The sequence below is a fragment of the Sorex fumeus genome, unplaced genomic scaffold (genome assembly GCF_029834395.1).
Source record: "Sorex fumeus unplaced genomic scaffold, SorFum_2.1 ptg000047l, whole genome shotgun sequence".
Classification (NCBI taxonomy): Eukaryota; Metazoa; Chordata; class Mammalia; order Eulipotyphla; family Soricidae; genus Sorex; species Sorex fumeus.
Window position 1 is genome coordinate 3548539 of NW_026606104.1, and position 22094 is coordinate 3570632.

A 22094-nucleotide genomic window follows, 5' to 3' on the forward strand; every position below is an offset into this window, starting at 1 on the left:
TACTTGTAAAACTGCAATAAGCTTATACCCTCAGTCAGGATTCTAATAATGAATTGTCACTGTCACTGTCACTGTCCTCTGGTTGTTTATTGAGCGGGCCCTGGGCCCGCTCGAACAAATCAATAATAAATTGTATTTTGTACAATTTCATATGGCATTATATATGTTGCATAGTATATTTAATGTCCCTTAACATATGTTACATAGCAGTATATTCCTGATAGGAAAGAACTTGTTTTGAGGAGAAATCAGTGAAAGTGGAACTTTTTGGTTTGTTTTGGGGCCACACCTAGCAGTGCTCAGGTATCACTCCTGGTGGTGCTCAGGGGGCGATATGGGGTGATGGAGATAGAACACGGGTTAGCAGCATGCAAGGCAAGTACCTCCCCCATTGTACTATCTCCCTTTGCGTTTGTTTTCTTTCTTTCTTTTGGGACTACACATAGCAGTGCTCAAGATTCAGTGCTGGGGGTAGTGGGAAGGTATATGCTGTGCTGGGATTTATATGACAGCCAAGTGCTAGGCAAAGTCAGTTTTTTTTTCTTTTTGGGTCACACCGGGCGATACTGAGGGGTTACTCCTGGCTCTGCACTCAGGAATTTCCCCTGGTGGTACTGGGGGACCATATGGGATGCTGGGAATCGAACCCGGGTCAGCTGCGTGCTAGGTAAATGCCCTACCCACTGTGCTATTGCTCCAGCCCCCTAGGCAAAGGTCTTAAGCTTCAGCCTTAACCTTCTACTGTCTCTCTGGCCCTGAACTTTCCCTCTAAATGTTATACTAGATGATTGAAAGGATTTTTCCATAGACCCATGGTCTTTAAATTTCAAAGCTTGTTTCTCATCTGCTCATCCTGTGCTTCCAGGGCTCAGCTCAGAATAGAGGTCATGGTCACATGCTCTGCTCATACAGCCTCTGACCCTAGCCCTTTCTCCAAGCTGGAAAAGCCCCTTAATTTAGGGACAAGGAGTTCTAGAAAGTGGCTCCTGCATAGGGGCAATGAAGCACAGAGAAGTGACTAAACCACATAAATAGCCAGCTCTGAGAAGTATTTTTCCAATTTAACCTCAACTTCATGAGAGCCCCATTTGGTACACAGGAGATGAAAGAGCAGAGAGAGGGAGAGAGACAGAGAAAGAGAGACAGAGAGAGACAGAGACAGAGAGACAGAGAAAAAGAGAGAGAGAGAGAGAGAGAGAGAGAGAATTGCAGTTCTGATGCCTCCATTCTCCTCTGCAGACTTGGCCTATGAGCACACCCTCAACTCCTCCTTGGAAGCAGAGCAGGCTGGCAGGAGAGATAGTATATAAGGCAGGTAAGGTACTTTCCTTGCATGTGGCCAACCCAAGTACGATTCCTGGCACCTCTGAGCAGGAGTGATCCCTGAACACAGAGACAGGAGAGAGCCCTAAGTAAAGCCGGGTGTAACCAAAATACTCATATTAATAGTAAAGGGAAAAAGAAAGAAAAAAAAAAGGAAGCAGAGCAAGAACATCAAAGAAGCCCCCACCATTTCTTCCTCCGCCTCTCTAAAATGCCTCATATGGTTCCCTCTAGCAGAGAGAGAGAGAGAGAGAGAGAGAGAGAGAGAGAGAGAGAGAGAGAGAGAGAGAGAGAGAAAACAGGCTTCTATAAAGTGTCAGGGCTGAGTCCTGGCTCTGTGCTTGGCTGTGGATTATTGTTTCTTTGGTGGAGCGACTTCCTACCTTCCTTCCTCCCTTCCTCCCTTCCTCCCTCCCTCCCTCCCTCCTTCCCTCCCTCCCTCCCTTCCTTCCTTCCTTCTCCTTCCTTCCTTCCTTCCTTCCTTCCTTCCTTCCTTCCTTCCTTCCTTCCTTCCTTCTTTCTCCTTCCTTCCTTCCTTCCTTCCTTCCTTCCTTCCTTCCTTCCTTCCTTCTTTTCTTTCTTTCTTTTTTTTTTGTTTTTGGGGCCATACACACTTACTCCTGACTCTACACTCAGTGATGCTGGGATCTAAACCCTGGTCCACCATTGGCAAGACAAGCACACTTCCTGCTATACTTTCTCTCTCTAAGCCCTGGTGGAGGAATTTTCTGCAATATTGTAAGTCTTTCTATTGCTTTTATTGTAAGGCCTTGATTCCCCCCCACTCCAACCCCTTTGTTTTTTATTTGGACCACACCTGGCTATAATCTGGGCATACTCCTAGCTCTGAGCTCAGGGATCACTCCTGATGGTGCTTGGTGATTATATGGGGTGCCAGGGATCAAAGCTGGGTCACCCAGCAAGCTTCCCACCCACTGTACTATCTCCCAAGCCCCCTATTTAATGCTTATTGATGGTAACTATAAGGCTTCCCCTCAACAACTCCTACACACCCCCACCTTCCTCTACCCCCAATCCCAGCAAAAACAAACCTTAGGTATTTGTAATCTCTGTTGCTGTCTAAGCAGAGTGGAATTTGTGGAATGGGGCATCCTTTCTTCTGGAAATCAAATAGGCAGAAACAGGATCTGGGAGGAAAAGTTCTACAGAGAAGAGGAAGAGAATATTATTAGTCTATTGAATAATGATATTTTCTGTGTCAGAGAGATGGTACAGTGGGTAAGGAGCTTGTCTTACATGATTCTGACCTGGGTTTGATTCCTGGAACCCCATAGGGTCCCCCAATGGGGGATCCCTGAGTGATCCCTGAGCAGAGAGCTAGAAGTAAGCCTTGAGCACACCCATATGTGGCCCCCCAAATAAAATTTAAATAAATATAATGAAATATATCTCTGTTTTAATTTGGAAAAATGGGTAGGATATAAATATTAATTTTATTTATATTATTTATTTATTGTTCATTTGGGGGCGACACCTCACAGTGCTCTGGCCTGTTCCTGGCCTCTGCTCAGAGGTGACCCCTGACCATACTCAGGAGACCATACACAATGTCAGAAATTTCAACCAACACAGCCACCACAAGTCACATGCAATGCAACCGCCTGACCTCCTGTACTATTGAGAGGGTAGGCTTAAGGTTAGAGTAAGCATAAAATGTTGAGCAGATTTTTATTTTTAATTTTGGGTGTGCCTGGTGAAGCTAGGTTATTTCCAGATCAGTACTCAGGGTTGCTCCCAATGGTTCTGGGAACCATATGATTCTGGGGACTGCAAAGTGTGTACTTTAGTCCTTTGAGCTATCTTCCCAGCATACTGAGTTAGAAAACACACACACACACACACACACGTAAGTTATATATGATACGAAGAATGCATTTCAGAGATTTTTTAAGAAGAGGCCTTTTATGATTGAAGCTGAAAGGAAAGAAAATAAATGCCAAAAAAACAAGTTCCTGGGGCCGGAGAAACAGAACACGGGTAAGAATCGTGCCTTGTATGTGGTCAACCCGGGTTCAATCTCTGGTACCCATGTGGTCTCCTGAGCACCGCCAGGAGTGAGTCTTGAGCATTGCTGGGTATGGCTCACAACCCCCAGTCCCTGCCAAAATAAAATCAAAACCAAAAGTTTCTGTCCCTGAGCAGGGTAAATGCTGACACTCACACAGACAGAGCAACTGGGAAGATATTAATAGGCTTTAATTTATTATTTTTTCTTTACCGGGTTTTATCTGAAAGCAGGTAGAATATTTGCTATTCTGCAATTCGTATATTCTGGTATTTGAGTTGTTGGCTTCTAATACATTAATGAGACATGAGTTTTGTGTCCACAGAAACTAATAGACATCAGTATAAAGTGTTGTTCTATGTAAACTGTTATTCAAATGGCTTTTATTTGGAGGGTCTTTTAACATTTGAATAAATTTTGCAAAGACCTCTTTTAAAACTTTGTATATTCTTTTTTTTTAATTCATTTATTGGCCTTTTGGGTCACATCTGGTGATGATCTGCACTCAGGAATTACTTTGACTCTGCACTCAGGAATTACTCCTGGAGGTATTCAGGGGACTGTATGGGACGCTAGGGCTCAAATCCAGGTCAGCGTGCAAGACAAATGCCCTGCCTACGGTGGTATTGCTCAGGCCCCTAAAACTTTATGTAATGGGACTACATAGGGTCCCCTGACCCTTGCCATGAGTGAGCCCTGATCACCACTGTGTATGTGTCAGTCACCCTCCCCTACCCAAAATTTCAGATTATACTCCATTTCCTTCTTATTTTCTTTTTGATTTTGGGCCAAACCCAGAGGTGCTCAAGGTGTACAGTCCTGGTGGGCTCAGAGGGACATATGGTGTGCTGGGGACCGAACTCAGGTCAGCTGCATGCAAGGCAAGTGCCTTACCCTCTCGAGCCACTACATTCCATTTTCTTCTTTACTTTCTTTTTCATTTTTTGGGGGGCCACATTCAGCAGCGTTTAGGGTTTACTCTTGGCTTTTTTGCTCAGAAATCACTCCTGGCATACTTACCTGGCAGGGAGACACCATGATCACGAAGGTGATTTTCCCAGGGTGAGGCTTATCCATTTTACTCTAGATGTGCTGGCCCCTGTGATTTCCCCAAATGTGGGAAACTCGACTGCATAATTTGCAGCATTGGGGTGTTTGCATTCTCTCCTAGCTAAAAAAAAGAAAGAAAGAAAGAAAGAAAGAAAGAAAGAAAGAAAGAAAGAAAGAAAGAAATCACTGCTGACAGTGCTTGGGAAGCCATATGGGATGCTGGCTGGGAATCTCACCAGGGTCAGCTATGTAGCGGGCCAGCACCTTGCCCACTATCCTGTCTCCCTGTCCTCTCCACTCCATTTCCTCCTTTGAATGAATAAGAAGGCAGTATGGTGAAGGGTGACAGCACATGGCCTGGGGGGAGTCCTTGGATTCAGATCCTGGCAGTACTGGTGAGCTTGACACACAACGTGAACTCGGCGGCTTAAACAGACATGTGTTCCTCACAGTTTTAATGCTGGGGAGGTCAAAACCAAGGACCTTTTGAAGTAGGTTTCATTCCCATCCTCTTCCCTCCCTTGCAGTGTGGTCATAGTCTATACAGACACTGGAGGGAAGAAGGTTCACTCCTTGCTTAGGCCTTTAACTTGGCACAATTCAGCATGATAGCTCCTAAACCATATCACCTGAACAATTTATAAGCCACACTTCTCTGTGGCTCAGTTTATCATCCTGAAGGTGCGGGGAAGAGAATAATACCTTTTTAGGGGCGGGAACCACACCCAGCAGTGCTCAGGGGTTACTTCTAACTCTGTACTCAGAGTTGGTGGTGCTTGAGGGACAATATGGGATATCAGAGATTGAACCCAACTCAACCATATACAAGGCGAATGCTCTACCCATTGTACTATTGCTCTAGTCCCCAAAATAATACATTTTTTAGTTTGTTTTTATGATACATCTGGCAGTTCTCAGGATTCACTCCTGGCTCTGTACTCAGGGATCACTCCTGGTGAGCTTGGGGGACCAGGTGGGATGCTATGGACCGAATCCAGTTCAGCCATGTGCAAGACAAGAGCTCTACCCACAGCACTGCTGCTCCAGCCCATATTATAAATGTATTAAGGGGCTGGAGTGATAGCACAGTGGGTAGCGCGTTTGCTTTGCATGCAGCTGACCCGGGTTCGATTCCCAGCATCCCATATAGTCCCCTGAGCACCACCAGGAGTAATTCCTGAGTACAAAGGCAGCAGTAACCCCTGAGCATCGCCGGATGTGGCCCAAAAAGCAAATAAATAAATAAATGTATTAAAACATGAAATATTTGCAATACTGCCTAGGATGTATCCAACCCTGGATAAATATAAGCTGTCACTATAGTAACACATTTATGTGAGCTATAGTTTATTTTCTGTAGTTTCTGGAAATAGTTAAAAGCTTAGAGCTTTGAGGGGGACCCAGCTTTCACTTTCCCTCCCACACCAGAACTTGCAGGGGACAACCTCCCCACTCCCAGCACCACAGGGTTTGACCCCCAAACAAAATAGAAGTGAAGCTGATCAAAGCATATACAGTAAAACATGAGTGTCCCCCCAGCCCCCATCTCCTAGTCACCCAGACATCCTGTATGAGTGTTTGAGTCCAATAGACACAGTCAGAGAACATGAATATAGCTATTCCCCCAGGTCCCATTTTTAAAAATCACACAGGCTGGAGGAATAGCACAGGTCTTTAGGGTTTTGCCTTGTATGTGGCTGGCATTGGTTTGATGGGTCCTTTAGCCCTGCCAGGAGTGATTCCTGAGCATAGAGCATAAGCCCTGAACACAGGTGAGTGTGGCACAAAAACACCAAAAAATAGAAACAGAACCAAACTCAACACACACACACACACACACACACACACACACACACAAGAGAATAATACATATATAATTGGCTTCATCTCATTTTTATTTTGGAAGGAGGTATTAAAATTTCAGGGCTCAAACATATGACTTTGTACGTCAACCATGCACTGTACCATAGGCTGACCTACTTACCTTTCTTCTCTCTCTCTTTTTTTCTTTTGCCTTTTTTTCTTGTTTAGGTCACACCGGGCAACGCTCAGGGGTTCTGCACTTAGGAATTATACCTGGAAGTGCACAGGGGACCATATGAGATGCTGGGGATTGAATCCAGGTCAGTTGCATATAAGGCAAACGTCCCACCAGCTGTACTATTGCTCCTTCCCTCCCTCCCTCCCTCCCTCCCTCCCTCCCTCCCTCCCTCCCTCCCTTCCTTCCTTCCTTCCTTCCTTCTCTTTGCCACACCAGGCTATGCTCAGGGCTTACTCTTGGCCTATGCTCAGGGACCATTCCTGGCAGGGTTCAGGGACCTTTGTATGGTGCCAAGGATTAAATTTGAGTCAGCCATGTGCAAGGCGAGTGCCTTACTCCCATACTATCTCTCAGACCCTGGATTTTTATGTTTCTACTGATGCAAAGTAATATTATTGTAATGACTGAAGTTTGTATTCTTCAGTGGCTAATGTACAACTTGACACTCAGGGGCACTCCAAAATGTATTCAATATGATTATAAACTTCCTGAAATAGAAAGGCTTGTAGCTACTAGCCAATCTATCTTATATTTTTTTGTTTGTTTTTGTTTTGGGACAATACCTGGAAGTGCTCAGGGCTAACTCCTGGCTCTGTGCTCAAGGATCATTCTTGGAGGGTCCAGGGATGGAACTCTTGGAGGGTCTTTGGGTCAGCCATGTGCAAGGCAGGTACCCTACCTGCTGTACCTGCCATAGTTCCAGCCCCTCTACCTTGTGTCTTATTTTTATTTTGTGGTCACCTATCTTCTTGTTTTTTTTTTTCTTTTTGGGTCACACCTGGTGATGCTCAGGGGTTATTTCTGGCTCTGCACTCAGGAATTACTCCGGGCAGGGCTCGGGGGACCATATGGGATGCCAGGATTTGAACCCAGGTCGGCCGTGTGTAAGTCAAATGCCCAACCCACTTTACTATGGCTCCAGCCCTCTATCTTGTATTTTACAGTAAGATAGTTTACAACATCAAAATGACTTGACAAGAGATTAAATGTAGTTTTTGTATCACACTGGTTTGTGGTCAGGTAACGGAATGTGGTGCTGGGGATTGAACACGGGTTAGCCAAGTGTAAGGCAAGTGCCCTGCCCTGGACTTTGGCTACTTACCAAAGATCTAACAGTAAATATATAGAGGAATCAACTGAAAGGATCATGTCCACCATGAAATAGTGTATGTAGGAGCAGAGTGATATACAGCAGGTAAGGTGCTCACCTTCCCCACACCTCATATGGTTCCCCGCCCCCCCATCTTCAGAATGATACCTGAGCACATAGGCTGGAGTAAGCTCTAAGCACAGCAAAGTGTGGCCCCCAAACAAAACAAGTGACCCGGATTCGATCCCCAGCATCCCATATGATCCCTGGAGCACCTCCAGGAGTGATTCCTGAGTGCTGAGCCAGGAGTAACCCCTGAGCATTGCTGGGTGTGTGTGGCCCAAAAACAAGAACCCAAGCCAAAACAAGTGATTCCAGGGCCCCCAACACACCCTGGAGCGATTCCAGCCAGAGGAGGGAAGAGGCGGCCTCCGGGGCAGGAGACAGCTCAGAGGGCTGTAAGCACATGCTTTGCACGCACCCCTCACACCGGTCACACTCATTTCCAGCACCCTGTCGAAGTTGACACTGCCTTTGTTCCCATCTTACACGGGCGCACTATAGAGTACACTGCCCTCGGTGACCCGTGTCATCCTCGGGCACTGAAAAACTTTTAGTGATCCTCTGGCTGGGCTAGTGGGGGCGACTAGGTTTGTAGGAAACGGTTTCTAACCCTTCTTTTCCGAGTTCTGCTGATGCTTGCCTAGCGATAGCGCAGACGCTGGCTCTGGAGCTGACTCCTACCACCTTAGTGCGTCTGACCTGAGAATGCTTAGGGGTTTGGGGCGCTGCTGTCCCGCCGTGCCCCGCGTGTCGGCGCCTGGGCTTCGAGTGCCTGGGAGCGCCCCGAGACAGCGCCCGCCGCCGGCAGGAGCGCAACCGGCCCGGGCGGCACAGCAGGGCGCACGCGCGTGGGGGCGCGCAGGCGCAGCACGTCCGCTTCCTGCGCGACTCGCACGCGTGCGCCCCGCCTCCCGGGCGCCAGGACCGGTGCGATTGGACCCGCCGGCTGCTCGTCACGCAGATCAGTCTTCTTCTCGATCCTATTGGCTATCGGGCGACAGACGAGTCGGCCCGGGGCCGCCAACACTTCGGAGACTCGGCGCCACCGCGGAAGCCGCTATTGGCGGAGACCCGAGACGGCGACTGCTCACTTCCGGCGCGGACCTCCGCGATCGCGCCCCTCCCCCGCCGGGGCCCGCAGCCTGCCCACCCCGCGCCCTTCCACCATGGCCGCCTGTGTGTGCTGTGTGCAGCAGCTGCTCGTCCGTGTTCTCCTGTAGCGCTTACTGCCTCACCCTCACCCCGGGCCCGGATCCACGGGGCGCCCGCCAGGAAGAGCTCCCACCCGTCCTCCCGGGCACGACTCCCTCCCCCCCGCACCCCCACCTCCCGAGCCAGAAACGTGGGGTTCCCCCTGTTTCTCCGGGGTCGGAAGCCAGAGAGGGGGCCCCTTCCGCCTCGGCGCGGCCGCGAGCGCCCCTGCCCGCCCCGTCGGGGCGCCGACCCTCGCCCCGCAGCGGACTCGGCGGCGAGCGGCTCTTCTCGGCAGGGCCGGGCCGTCGGCCAGCGCCGCCCCGCGCGTGGCGAGGACGGGGACCCCCCTCCCCCGCTGCGCGGCCGCCCCGGGCTCCCCGCTTCCCGGGACTTGCCCCACCCCCCTGCACCGCCAGGCCGCCCGCCGCCGGCTGCAGCCATGGAGCTGCCGAAGGGGAAGGGGGCAGCGGCGGGGGCTGCTGCGGGAGCGGCGGCAGGTGCAGGAGGAGCGGGCGCGGGAGCCCCAGGAGGGGGAAGGCTGCTCCTTGCCACCAGTTTGGATGCCAAGGATGAGTTAGAGGAGGTAGGTGTGGGGGGTGGGCAGGGAGCTGAGGACCGGGGTGAGGAGGAGCAGCGCGGCTTGGCCGCGGGGGTCACGTGTTCGCGCGCACACACCCCCACCCCTCACTTCTTGCACCTTCCGACAGGTGGTCCCAGCAGCAGCACCAGGGAAAGTTGTGGGTGGAGGAAGGGATTCAGCCCCCAGATCTGGCCTTTGACCTCCCTGACCACTCACAGGCCACGCCAGCCCTTCACCCTCCCTCTCCACCCCACCAACCCCAGTGAGTGTGGTGTCTGGGGGGGGCACGACACACCGGCCTGTTAGTGATCACTCTGTGTAGACTCAGATCAGTTGCCTTTGCGTGAACTGGGCATTTCGAGTGCGTGAAGGCTCCGCCAAGGTGAGTGAGTAGTTAGGCGCTCGGCGTCTGAGGCCAGCAGTGGACACCGGAGGGTGGGCCGGCCTGCAGGTGAGCAGCATCCAGGAAGAGGACATAAGGGCAGTGGGGGAACCCCGCCCCCACTTCCCCCAGTGGGAGCCTGAGCAGACTGGGTTGTTGGCCCTATCCAACCCCAGTGGCCCCTCTTGTCCTGTTTTTGACAGCCCAGAGTTGATCAGGAGTTGCTTTCCACACTTCCCCTGGCGGAGGACATCAAGGACTCCTAGACCCAGAACTGGGGCGTGTTTGCTGAGCTATGTGCAACTCCTGATGCATTCGGCTTGGTGGCCCCAGCCTCGCCCCCCCCCCCCCCCTGTAAATTGGTCCATTGGATTTTTCTTTTCTTCTCTGCTTCTCACTTTGTCCCTGCAACTCGTCTGATATCGGAGGGCAGGCAGGCAGGCAGGTGGGTGGAGACTGTTGCAGATAGCAGATGCTGGCACAGACGTGGAGAAATGAGTGTTGTAGCACCAGGAGGTGACTGGGGACAGTGGATCGTGCATCTGCTGATGCTCTCTCTCATAAAGGCTTCCCACCCCATCGTTCTAGGCACATCTACTTGGCTGGTAATTGGCCTTCTATTATTTTTACCAGCTTAAGAGACAGATGACTCGGAGCATAAATCATGCTTAAAAAAAAAAACAAAATGAAAAAACGATGCAAGTCCAGGGATGTAGCTCAGCAGTAGAGCCAGAGATCCCCCCAGCAAAGTGAGTAAATGAAAACAATATATCCCAGGGACAGAGATAAGACAGCACCTGCCCTGGGCTTGCTTGCATATACTCTGCCAGGGTTCAGTCCCCAGCAATACATAGGATCCCCTGGACCCCACCAGGACTGATCCCTGAGCATTGCTGGGGGTGGCCCCCAGACCAGCCAAATCAAACAACCCAGTTCATCCGCAGAGCATGCAGATGACTTTAAGATTACTTCAAAATTGGAATCCTTCATCTTTTTAGAAATCCCGGCATAATTGAAGCTCTCCGAGTCCTGCCCTGGGAAGGGGGAGTGGTTCTAGAATGCTGAACCACCTTTGACATCTGCAGGTGGGAAGGGCAGCAGAGCCCCTGTGCGAGGCTGGGATCCCTTTATTCCCCTACCCTGCCTCTCTCCTTGTACCTCAGAGAGTAGCCGCTTGTCCCCCACTCAGTGACGTGCTTGCTGGTATGCCTGGCGATCGGGCAGGCGGCAGGCATTTATTCTCTTTTGGCCTGCCTAAGAGTGAACTTTCAACTGCTTCCAGGGGATGGGGGTGGTGGTGATTAGGCCTAGTTCCCTGACATCCTTCGTGCCGCAGAGACTCCCAGCATGTCCCCGGCTCCCTCTTTCCCTCTGCTGCCCTTTGTCCTTTGTCCCTGAATTTTCCAGCGTCCTGTGTCTCTCTTTAACCCCGTGCCTCTGTCCTTCCCCTCACTCAGAGTGCCTGAGAGTCGGCTCTGGCTTCTTTCTCTCCGTTTCCCACACACAGTAACAGAAGTCCTCAAACTTGGCATTGGCAGACTGGCCCTGCCCGTTCTGGTCAGGTTTCTCTCCTGTACCTGCCAGCCTGTCACTCATGCACAGCGCTGTGACCAGAGGCTTGCTGTGGGCTGAAGCTTCCCAGGAGATGGGGGGGGGGGAACAAGGGGGATCAGGCTCACCTTTCAGAGCTAACCCATCTTGAGACTGTGCCACTGACATACCCAGAAGGAAGGTTCTAGGGGCCAGAGGGATAGTCCAGTGGGTAGGGCACTTGGCCTTGCACATGGTTGACCCAGATTCGGTCCCCAGCACTTTATATGATCCCCTGAACTGTTAGGAGTACTCCCTGGGCACAGCCATGTGTGACCCAGAAACAAAAAAACAAACCTGTCAGGAGGGATGGGGACTCCCCCAAGGAATGTCTGGGTTTTTTTTTCCCCTTTTGCCTCTAGTTTGTTCCTTGAAGGGTGATTTCTTGCCTGTCCCCATCCCCACCTGGGGAAAGAGATAAAAATGGTGCCAGAGATTGCAGGCACCGGGAACAGGCAGCCCCAGTCCTGGTTCGTTCTCTGCCGACAGTAACATGGGTCACTCGGCAGATGTCAGGATCTACGACCCAAAGGGTAGACCTTCCTTTTTTTTTTTAATTTGTGAGTCCCTCCAGGGCTACACTCAGTGATGTACCCAATGACCGTGTGGTGCCCAGAGTGGGGCAACTGTGCTCTGTCCCGGCTCCTAGGACTTCCTCTTAAGCAGTGAATGGGCACATGGCTACCCTGGGTTCCATCCCTGGTGCCCCAGAGTGCTTAAGCCCCACCAGGAATGACCCCTGAGTGCAGGGACTCGAGAGTGCGGTTTGAGTCATTTCTCGGGTTCCTCCCCCCCCCCCCAAATCTTCCTTTCTCATAACATGGGAATCTTGATTGTGGAGTCTTTGGAACCCATCTTGTTCAGTGTTGTTGGGGTCATAGTAGAATTGAGTTCTTTAAAGCCTCTGGCTTCTCCTAGTGGGGAGTATGCACTGTCTGGGGAGGGGGGGCTTGAAGTTGGACCATACCTCATAGAGCTGGAGGCTGCTCCAAGTTCTGTGCTGGGGACCATGAGAGGCCAGAAATGAAGCCAGATTAAATCAGGGTGGGCCACATGCAAGCACATCTTAGCCCCTGTGGCCCTGTGGGTTACGTCCTTTTCACCAGAGCGTCTTCTCATCTGGCTGAGGGAACAGGACAGGTTAGCGGGGGTCTAGCCCTCTGGCTCCACACCCCACCGAGTGCTCCTCACCCCCACCCACTCCTGCATTTCTGCTGCTGTCAGGGAAACCACAGCCAGGGAGTCTCCACTGATGGAGAAATGAATTTCAGAGCTCCAGAGGTGGTAAATATTTACTCAGCTCTCCCCGGGCCTGTTGTGGGCCTGTTGTGAAGGGCTTAGTTGGGACACAGCCATTCTGCCAGGAATCGTTGACAAGGTTGCATACCCAGGCAGAGGGAAGTGGGGTTCGGCCCCTTGATCCCAGGGATATGCCCTCCCGTGGCCTTCTCCGAGGGATTGCAGCCCTGTTGGTTACTTGAGTGGTCCATAATGAGCACCATTTGTAATTGGATTCCAGCCCTTTTTTAGAAAAGTTCCTGTTGTTCAGGAAGAACAGTACCTTTTTTTTTTTTTAATTTTTTTGTTTAGTTTGGGGGTCACACCCACAGTGCTCAGGGATCACTCCTGGAGGGCTCAGGGGTTCTGAGCACTGCTGGGAAACCTCCCGAGCCGAGCCACCACTCTGAGGGGTATTGTGGAGAAGTGAGAGGGGTCTGTGCTGTGCCGGGCATTGAAGTGGGGGCAGCCCTGTGAGCTGTCTGCCAGCCTCTGCCCTCCCCAGAAAGTCAGTGGTGCCCTATCTGAACCTCCTCACAAACGCTGTCTTTTCTCGTCCTCAGAGATCCCTGGGATAGACACTGTCTCTCTTTTCCACTTAGGAAAATCAGGGTTTAGAGTGGCAAATGCTGGATGATTCTTTCCACATTGGCCCAGCCTTGTTTCAGGCAGTGAGGGGCACCTCCTTGGAAGAGGGAGCAGGGCCGGCCTTTGCCAGCGTGGCTGCTGCGTGTTTGCTGACTCTGTCCCTCCAAGGCTGCTGTTCCCTGAGCTGGGCCCACACAGTCTGGGTCTGGGTGCTGAGGATCCACATCCCAACTTGGGTGACTCTTTCATGGCGAGGAGAAGGAGGAGGAGGATTCCTGAAGAGCAAGTCCGGCCTGCGTCTGCCCCCGTGTCCTGCAGGAGTTGGTAACAGAGGCCGTGAGGAGCAGACTGGCGGGCGCGCAGGCCCCTGCGTTTTGGCTGGCTTGTGAGTCCCCGATGCTGCCTGTGAGGCCAAGCCGCTGCCCACGCCTGGGGTTGGCGGCTGAAACTGGGAGGCCTTCAGGCCCGAGCCGCTTGCGGCTTGGAGCTTGTCTTATTTTTACTTTTTGGATCACACCCAGCGATGCACAGGGGTTACTCCTGGCTCCTGCACTCAGGAATTACTCCTGGCGGTGCTCGGGGGACCATATGGGGTGCAGGGAATCGAACCCGGGTTGGCTGCGTGCAAGGCAAATGCCCTACCCTCTGTGCTATCACTCTAGCCCCTTGTCTAATTTTTAATTATTTTTGGTTTTGGTTTTGTATTTTTTGGGGGGGATGCCACACCCATCTGTGCTCTGGGCTTACCCCTGACTCTGTGCTCAGGGATTACTCCTGCCAGGCTTGGGGAACCTTACAGGGTTGCAGGGATGGAACCTGGGTTGACCAAGTGCGAGGCAAGTGCCCTACCAGTCATACTACCTCTCCAGCCCCCTGCACTTCTCCAGTTTTATTTCTGTTTATTTTCAGTTTGGGGAGTCACACCAGGACATTCCCAGGAGTACTCCTGGCTCAGTGCTCAGGGTGCCTGGGGTGAGACGAGGCTTCCTGCATGCCCCTGCCCATGAGCACTCTCCAGCTGGAGCCTATTTGGGTTCATGCTCTTTGACTCAGGCCCAGGCCTAGTACAGCAGGCTGGGTACTTGCCTTACGCTCGGCCTATCTCTGTTTGTCCCTGAGTGCAGAGCCAGGAGTGAGCCTTGCGTACGAACAGGTGTGACTCCAAAACAAACAGAGAGAGTTGGCCGCTGGGAGCCCTGGCCTTAATCTTGTGCTGCTCTGCACTGCACCGTGTTCCCAGCCAGGATTCCCCTTCTGACAGTGTCCTTCCCGTGGGGCCCTGTCCTCACCTCCCACGGGTAGGCCCTCTAGTCTCATGTTGCAGACCCCCATTTGTGTGATTTCCACCTGTGCCTTTGGGGGATCTGTGCTCGGCCACCTCGCAGTGGTGGTGGTCACATGCTTTCTCCCTAGACTTCTTTCTCTTTGTCCTCATCTGTCAGTTAGCTGCGGTGGAACCGGTTCTAAAGGTGCCCTCTAGATCAGGTAAAAGCACGTTGCCTGTCTTGGCCTTCCTTTTCTAACATTACCACTGGGCGGTGAGAAACAGTGCTCCTAAGACAGTTTGCTTTGGGGGTCCACCCCCAGCAGTGCTCAGGGGCCACTCCCAGCATGGAGCTCACTCCTGATAGTGCATAGGGGATTGTACAGTGCAGGGGATTGAGCCTGGGCCTCTCGCACGCCACACGCATACTGGCCCTTTGAATTATCTCCCTGGCCCATATAGTTTTTTGGGTTGTTTTTGGTTTGGGGACCAGACCCAGCAGTGCTCAGGACTTGCTTCTGGCTCTGCACTCTTATAAGGATCATTCCTGGTAGGGTTCGGAGGAGTATATGGGGTGCTGGGGATTGCACCTTGGGTTTACTGTGTGCAAAGCAAGCATACCATTGCTGTCCTATGGCTGTGGCCCAAATAGTTTTAAAAGACCCGATGGGGCTGAAGTGATAGCACAGAGGATAGGGCAGTTGCCTTGCACACGGCCGACCCAGGTTCGATTTCCAGCATCCCATATGGTCCCCTGAGAACTGCCAGGGGTTCTGAGTGCAGAGCCAGGAGCATTGCCGTGAGCATTGCCGGGTGTGACCCAAAAAGCAGAAGAAAAAAAAAAAAAGACTTGAGCAGTTTGTGACTCTTCAACATTTAGTCAGTTCTTGGGAGTAGGCACCAGCGGTGACTAAGTTCTCCTGAGAATGGGGGCCATGAACTGTGCTGTGTGTTGGCCTTTGAAGCCAAAGTGTCTGTGGCTGGGGTGGGGCTAACCTCAGTTTTCTGGGTTCAGATTTTACTAGTTACAAACACTGGCCGTGATAGCTGTCCAGGATCCCACGTCATTCCTAGAGGTGTGGTCTCTTTAATTCTTCCATTTTGAACACACTCTTAGTCTATCTCTTGTTCCCGTAGGCGCTTCTGACGAGCCAGTTTTATAGACTCAGTTTAGAATTGTCTGAAATTTCTTTGTGATTAGAGCAAGATGATGCATTTTTGGCAAGAAAACCATAGAAGTGAGCCGCCTTTTTGGTTTATTGTATCAGAGAGACACATTACTGTCTGATTTTTCTCTGATAATTATGGATGTTAACTTTGATCACTTTGTCAGAGAGGTATATGCTATGGCTTCCTGCTGTTAATGATTATCCCTGTGTAAGTTGCATTGGGAACCTTCACGAATCCACTCTCTTGTGAGAGTTTCACTTCAGGTTTTAGCATCAATTGATAGTATGTGCCTGAATCAATGATCACTCCCACATTCCTTCTGTGTTCTTCTCTAGGCCAGAGCTCTCCCTTTGTTAGGGATTGTGTCCCACCACGAATGGATTCATGATTTTTTTTTTTAATTTAGTGGATTGTAATTTTTCTTGTTTTTGGGTGCTCAGGGCTTATTCTGGCTCTGCACTTACGGATCACTCCTGGTGGGCGGTGCTTGGGGAACCTTGTGGGGTACCAGGGATCAAACCCAGATCAGTCCCATACATGGCAAGCGCCATAGCTACTGTACTATCTCTCTGGCCCCTTAATTTTCTTTAATGCCTGGTTTTCCACTCTCTGCTTTTCCCACCTCCCAGTTTATGTGCTCAAGAAAAACTAGATCACTTACTGTGGTTTCCATGTTCTAAATTTTAACTTTCGGGGGTTGGGGGGATCACAGGGCTCGAATCCAGAATGGAATTCTCGAGTCATATCCCGCTCATGACGTGTACACTGGTAGATTGATCGAGAGACATGCCGAAGTTCACTGTTGCAGAAATGGTTTTGGGGGCCAGAGTCTTTGGTGTGTGGTGGTGTCATGCACGGACTCTCCCTTTTGTAGCGGTTGGAGAGATGTATGAGCATCGTGACATCAATGACTGCGGGCGTCTCGGAAAGAGAGGCCAACGACGCCCTCAATGCCTATGTAAGTAACCCCCTCCCTGCGGGAGGGTGCTTGCCTTGCATGTGACTGATTCAAGTTTGATCCCCGGCATCCCATAGTGTTCCCTGGAGCCCTGCCAGGAGTAATTTATTAATTTATTTGGGGCCTTCCACATGGTGCTTAGGAGGCCTAGGGGCCCTTTTCGCAGTACTTAGTCCACATGGTGCGTGGTCTCCAACCAGGTTGTCCACGTTCACGACAGAAACATGTGCTGTGATTCTGTACGCTCTCCAGCCCCTGGACACAGAAAGACTAATCCCAACCACACGTGGCTGTTCAGAAAGCTGCATATTCAGTAGTGGAATATATTCCTGTTGTGCAGCCTCAAAGATCTGCCCGTGCCTCAACTTTGCATGTGCGCTAGGCACTCTGCAGCTCCCTCTGCTGCAGCTGGTGAGGGGTGAGGAAGGTGCTGGGATTTTTTTCCTTCTTTCCAATTGAAGAACTTTATTTTCTGCCCTGGCCTGCATCCAGCCTCAGAAGAAGTGATAAGGCTCCGTCCTTTCCCTTTACCTCTCCCCTAAAACGGATGCCCCGCACTTATGGGACAAGGACATCAAGTTCCATAGGATTCTCATCTGCGGGTCCTGCAGGGGGCCCAGGTGCTCTGGGAGGAACTTACGTACTTCTTGTGTCCAGGTGTGCAAAGGCCCCCCTCAGCACGAGGAGATCTGCCTGGGCCTCTTCACCCTGGTCCTCACTGAACCTGCCCAGGCTCAGAAGGTAAGTCAGCAGCCTTCCTGCTCTGGCCCTTGGGATTCTGGGAATGGCACCTGATCTTTAGGTACCTGGTTCACCTTGTTCTCCAACTATAAAATGAGCGTCTGCTCCCTCCAGCTCCCAGGGAGTTGGTCCTGCTTTTCCTCTGGATTGTGCAGCTTGAAGTCAAGGAAAGGAAGTTCTCTTGTGAGAGTGCAGAAACAATTAGATTTTAGATTTATGGGTCAGGGTGAAAAAAGTTGGGAATGAGTCCCAGGAAGAGAAGAGCTCAGTTCTAAACCAGTGTTTTGCGGGTTTGTTCCCAGACGACTGTGACTTGGAGCTGGTGAATGTGTCACTGAGAGTGAGCGGGATGCAGTCTTGACAGGGCCTCCTGAATCAGACAGCCTGAAGTTAGTGCTCGGTGCAAGGATGATGCCGCTGCTGTGGGGGCAGGGGTTCCCTGGAGCCGGGCCTCCTGGGGAGGGTCTGGGGTCTGAAGCATCTCCTTTCCATGGGATGGTTTCAGCGGGTCCTTCCCTGAGCTGAGGGGTGGCTCAGGAGTATCTGTTTGGATTTTGTTTTCTGTCATTTCCTAAAGTGGAAGAGATTTTGCTGCTACAGATCTCTCCTTCCCACCAATTCTGTCCTGTGAACCTTGACACACAGTCTCCTAGTACATGTCTGCTGTCCAGCACTAACTCTGACACTGCCAGGGAAGGGCTGGCAGTGGGAAAGCCCATGCCCTTTCCTGTGCAGAAGGTATTGGCAAGCTCTGTGCGTTGATCCCAACAAGATCTCAACCAGGCAAGCTCTGTGCCTTGATCCCAACAAGATCTCAGTTCACTGTTTTGGGCACCACACCTGGGGATGCTCTCAGGGCTGACTCTGCACTCAGGGATCATGGCTGTTAAGGCTTGGGAAACCCAACAGGATGCCAGGTATCAAAACCGGGTCTGCTGTGTACAAGGCAAGTGCCCTACCTGCTGCACTATCTCTGGTTCTCCAATGTCTACTTTATGTTACATTATTTTGGTTTTGGGGCCATACCTGGTGATGGTCAGGGGTTTCCCAGCTCAGCGCTCAGGGATCATTCCTGGTGTTGCTCAGGGAACCCTTTGAGATGCTGGGGGTTGAACCTGGGTCGGCCACTTGCCAAGTAAGCACCCTAACCTCTGTGCTATCTCTCCGGTCCAACTTGGCTGTTCTAGAAGAAATTGGCAAAGGTGGGTATAAGGGATTGGATTAAAGATTTATTTCGTCTGCATATGATTTTACAAATGAATCAAAATCTCATTTAGTTATTTCAGTGCAATGTTTGTCTTGCCTGCTGTTTTTTAAATTTGTTTTAGTTTGGATCCCAATCGGCCAGGCCAGGGTAAATCAATAAACCTCAGAAAAGGGCACAGAGAGGGGGTGTTTCTGGCTCTTTGCCTCCTTGGCCCGAGAGGCCCCCACACTCTGCATTACAGGTGCTCCTTGCGCTGCAAATGGGCCCTTCCAGAGCTGGCCAGGGACAGCCCTGTATGCATGGAAGGCCCAAGCCTTACCTCGGCATTAGGGCTGGTTAATAATGGCACGGTTTCCAAGCAGATTCTCCCCCTGTTCAGACAATGCGGGGGGGGGGGGGGGGGGGGGCTTGGGAGGCCGTTGGAGGCTGGGGGATCTCTCGGGTCCGTGGTGCCAGGGCTGATAAGGGAGGAGTCAGAGCTGTCCCTGCTGCTTAGGCCCCTCTCCCCAGATGGGGGATTATCTCCTGAAATGCTTTGGACCTGCAGAAGCTCTAGCCCAGGATTGTTGGTGGTGGTGGTGGGGGGGGCTTCAGCCTGAAGGAATGGGATGGGCCCTACGGTCTATTTGCGGCTGATTCCCCCAGTGGAGCAGTAGTGGTGACTGGAGTGGAGATTCCATCTCCACAGGATGTGAGGTGGGAGTGGGCTAGAGAAAGGGGTGCGGCTGCTGCGTGCCAGTGTGCAGGCAGGGTTGGGGACTGGGGCGGGGGGGGGGGGGGATGCCTCTGTGCACAGCCAGTCCCATTCCAGGTGTACTCTCTTTGCCGCATCTGCCCTCTCATCAGCTCTTCCGGAAGCTTCTGTTCTCGGGGTTTCTGTCCTGTCTGATATCTGAACTGAGTCATTGAGTCATTGGGAACAGGCCTGGTGGGGACTGGCGGGGGCAGGGAGAGCCGCTGGGCTGGCTGCGCTGAGGCCTTAGCTTCGTGCAGGCTGTAGCGGTCAGCGGAGGGATGGAGAGGAAAGCAGGGGCTCCAGGTAGTCGGCATGTTGAGTCCAGCCCTTCTCAGCTTCAGAAAGTGGGGCAGGCAGCGGCCAAGGGGAGCTGAGACCAGAGGCTAGCCCAGGCCTGCGTGTCCCTGCCGTGCCTCCTGCCACCTGTTTTCTTCTCCTTGGGGACCTGCTTCTCCTTTCTCTTGCCTACTCAGTGCCCATTCCTAGCAGTTCCATGTGGAGCCAACAGGCAGACTGGCATCAGGCCTGCACGGGTGCTGGGTGTGCACTGCGGCTGCTGAGGCCCTGCACACACACCCACCGTCTGCGGACCCTGAGCTCCAAGGTCCTGCCTGCTGCCTGGGAGGCCTCTGCTCTGGCCCGGCCAGTCAGTGGTGTCTGGTCAGTGGTGTTTGTGCTCTGGTCAGCGGTGTTTGTTCTTCTGCCTCTGCCTTTCCCGGCCTCGCCCTGCCTGGTGACTCACGCCTGCTTCGGTGCGGGGCTGCCAGCCTTTCAGCAGCAGCAGGCTTGGCAGCTGTTGGCTGAGGCCCCATATCTCGGTCTCCTTGCTTTGCTCATGGTTTGGAGCCCCAGCCCTCTCCGAGCTGGAATTAGAATCCTCAGGCTCTCTTTTGGGGATGAGAAGTTTGTGATACTTGAGGGACTTCTCGCCCTCAGTCCCTCCCTTCCACCTTCCCCTCCCCCCACTTTCTTTCTTCCTCTGTCTCTTGTGAAGCAGGATGGTGGTTTTTTTTTGTTTTCTTTTTGGGTCACACCTGGTGATGCACAGAGGTTATTCCAGGCTCTGGACTCAGGAGTTACTCCTGGCGGTGCTCAGGGGACCATATGGATGCTGGGAATCGAACCTGGGTCAGCCACGTGCAAGGCAAACGCCCTACCTGGTATGCTAACTCTCCAGCCCCGCAAGATGTTTTTTATTGAAACTTATTTATAACAATGTTAGAGGAGAGAAAGAAAGAAGTGTGTGCTCAAGAGAGAACACAGGCTTCTCCAGAATGAAAATAGGCAGAGAAATATTTAGTCAAGCAAGCAAGATACATGTTCAAGGGAGAACACGAAATTGAAGAGCAAGAACTGGGGGGCACGAACCGCATCTGGTGGTACACAGAGCTTACTCCTAGCTGTGTGCTCAGGGATCACTTCTGGAGGGGTTCAGGGGATCATTTGAGGGATTGAACCTGGGTTGGTTGGTTGTGTGCAAGGCAGATGTCTTACCTACTCTACTATTGCTCTGACCCTAGGTGGACTTCTTTGGGTTAGGGTCGGGGCATGGGGTGAGGGGTGAGGTGTTATACCCAGCGGTACTCAGGATATACCTCTGACTGTGCTCACGGTTTACTCCTGACTCTGCTCAGGGCTCTGTATGCAGTACCAGGGATCAAACCCAGGCCTCCTGCATGTGAAGCATATGCTCAGACCATTGAGCATCTCTCTCCGCCCTGTTTGCTCATCTGTAGAAGTAGAGAAATAAGGTGGGGAGAGAACTCACCTGTCCAGTGCACAGGGTTAGCCTGCGGGAGCCCGGGTTTGCCCCCTGGCAGCAGCTGGTCCCTGTGCTCTACTGGGAGTGAGTCTGGGGTAACTGTTTGTTTTTTTTTCTTTATTTCTTTATTTTTTTAATTTTTTTTTTTTTTTTTTTTGGCTTTTTGAGACACGCCTGATGATGCTCAGGAGTTACTCCTCACTCTGCGTTCAGGAACTACTGGCAGTGCTCAGGAGACCCTATGGGGTGCTGGGGATTGAGCCTCATTTGGCTGCACGCAAGGCAGATGCCCTACCCACCGTGCTATTGCTCTGGCCCTACCTGGGGTAACTTCTGAGCACCACTGTTGTGACCCCCAGACCGAAAATGTGTGTATGGTACACGATTCCAGTTTCTAAGGCTTGTTATATGAACCAGTTACAATAATTTATATAAATCTCTGGCACAATGCTAGTGCGTTGTTAGCAGTTGCTTATAATCACTTAATCACTTCCGCTGAGGGCTCCTGAGGGTGCGGGAGAGGGGCGTCCCATCCTTGGCATAGAACTTGGCTCCTCCATGCCTTGTTTGTTTGCTCTGCTACAGAGCTGTTTGAGCTGTCTCCCCTGCCTCCTTGCCGCCCCCCCCCCCCCCCCCCCCCCCCCCCCCCCCCGTTGTTCTCAAATCTTGACCAGATAGAAGTCAGCAGGCTCTGGGAAGTGCTAATGAGATTCCCTCAGGTCTTTTTCTGAGCTCTTGCTCTGAGAGGGGCTGAGAAGAGAAGCAGGAACTCTCTCCTTCCTCATTATTTTTAGTTTTGGGACTCTACCTTGCAGTGCTCCTTGTTCTGCGCTCAGTGATCATTCCTGGAGGGGTTTAAGGACCACATGGGTACCCAGGATTGAGCGTGGATCAGCTGTATGCATTGTACTATTGCCCCAGCAGGACCCTCTTAATACCTGGCAGGAGCAAAGTATGACTGGCAGGGAAGAGAAGAAAAGAAGCATAGGGACTGGAGAAATAGTGCAGCACTTAAGGTGCTTGCGTGCATCCTACCTGGGTTGGCAGCCTG

The 22094-nt window shown here is 51.8% G+C and overlaps 1 protein-coding gene and 1 non-coding gene across 2 annotated transcripts in view; both read left to right on the forward strand.

The window, feature by feature from the left end:
* Positions 1-4361: 4361 nt before the first annotated feature.
* Positions 4362-4519, forward strand: LOC130032261 (U1 spliceosomal RNA). Its single transcript, XR_008793805.1, has one exon. It is a non-coding gene; the product is annotated as a U1 spliceosomal RNA (small nuclear RNA).
* A 4134-nt stretch (positions 4520-8653) lies between these two features.
* INTS3 (integrator complex subunit 3) overlaps positions 8654-22094 on the forward strand; it is a 29897-nt gene continuing 16456 nt past the window's right edge. The window contains exons 1-3 of the mRNA XM_056123828.1: positions 8654-9370; positions 16514-16597; positions 17255-17338. Of these exons, the coding sequence (XP_055979803.1) occupies positions 9227-9370; positions 16514-16597; positions 17255-17338 (312 nt within the window). The 5' untranslated portion in view covers positions 8654-9226. The remainder of the gene's footprint in view (positions 9371-16513; positions 16598-17254; positions 17339-22094) is intronic.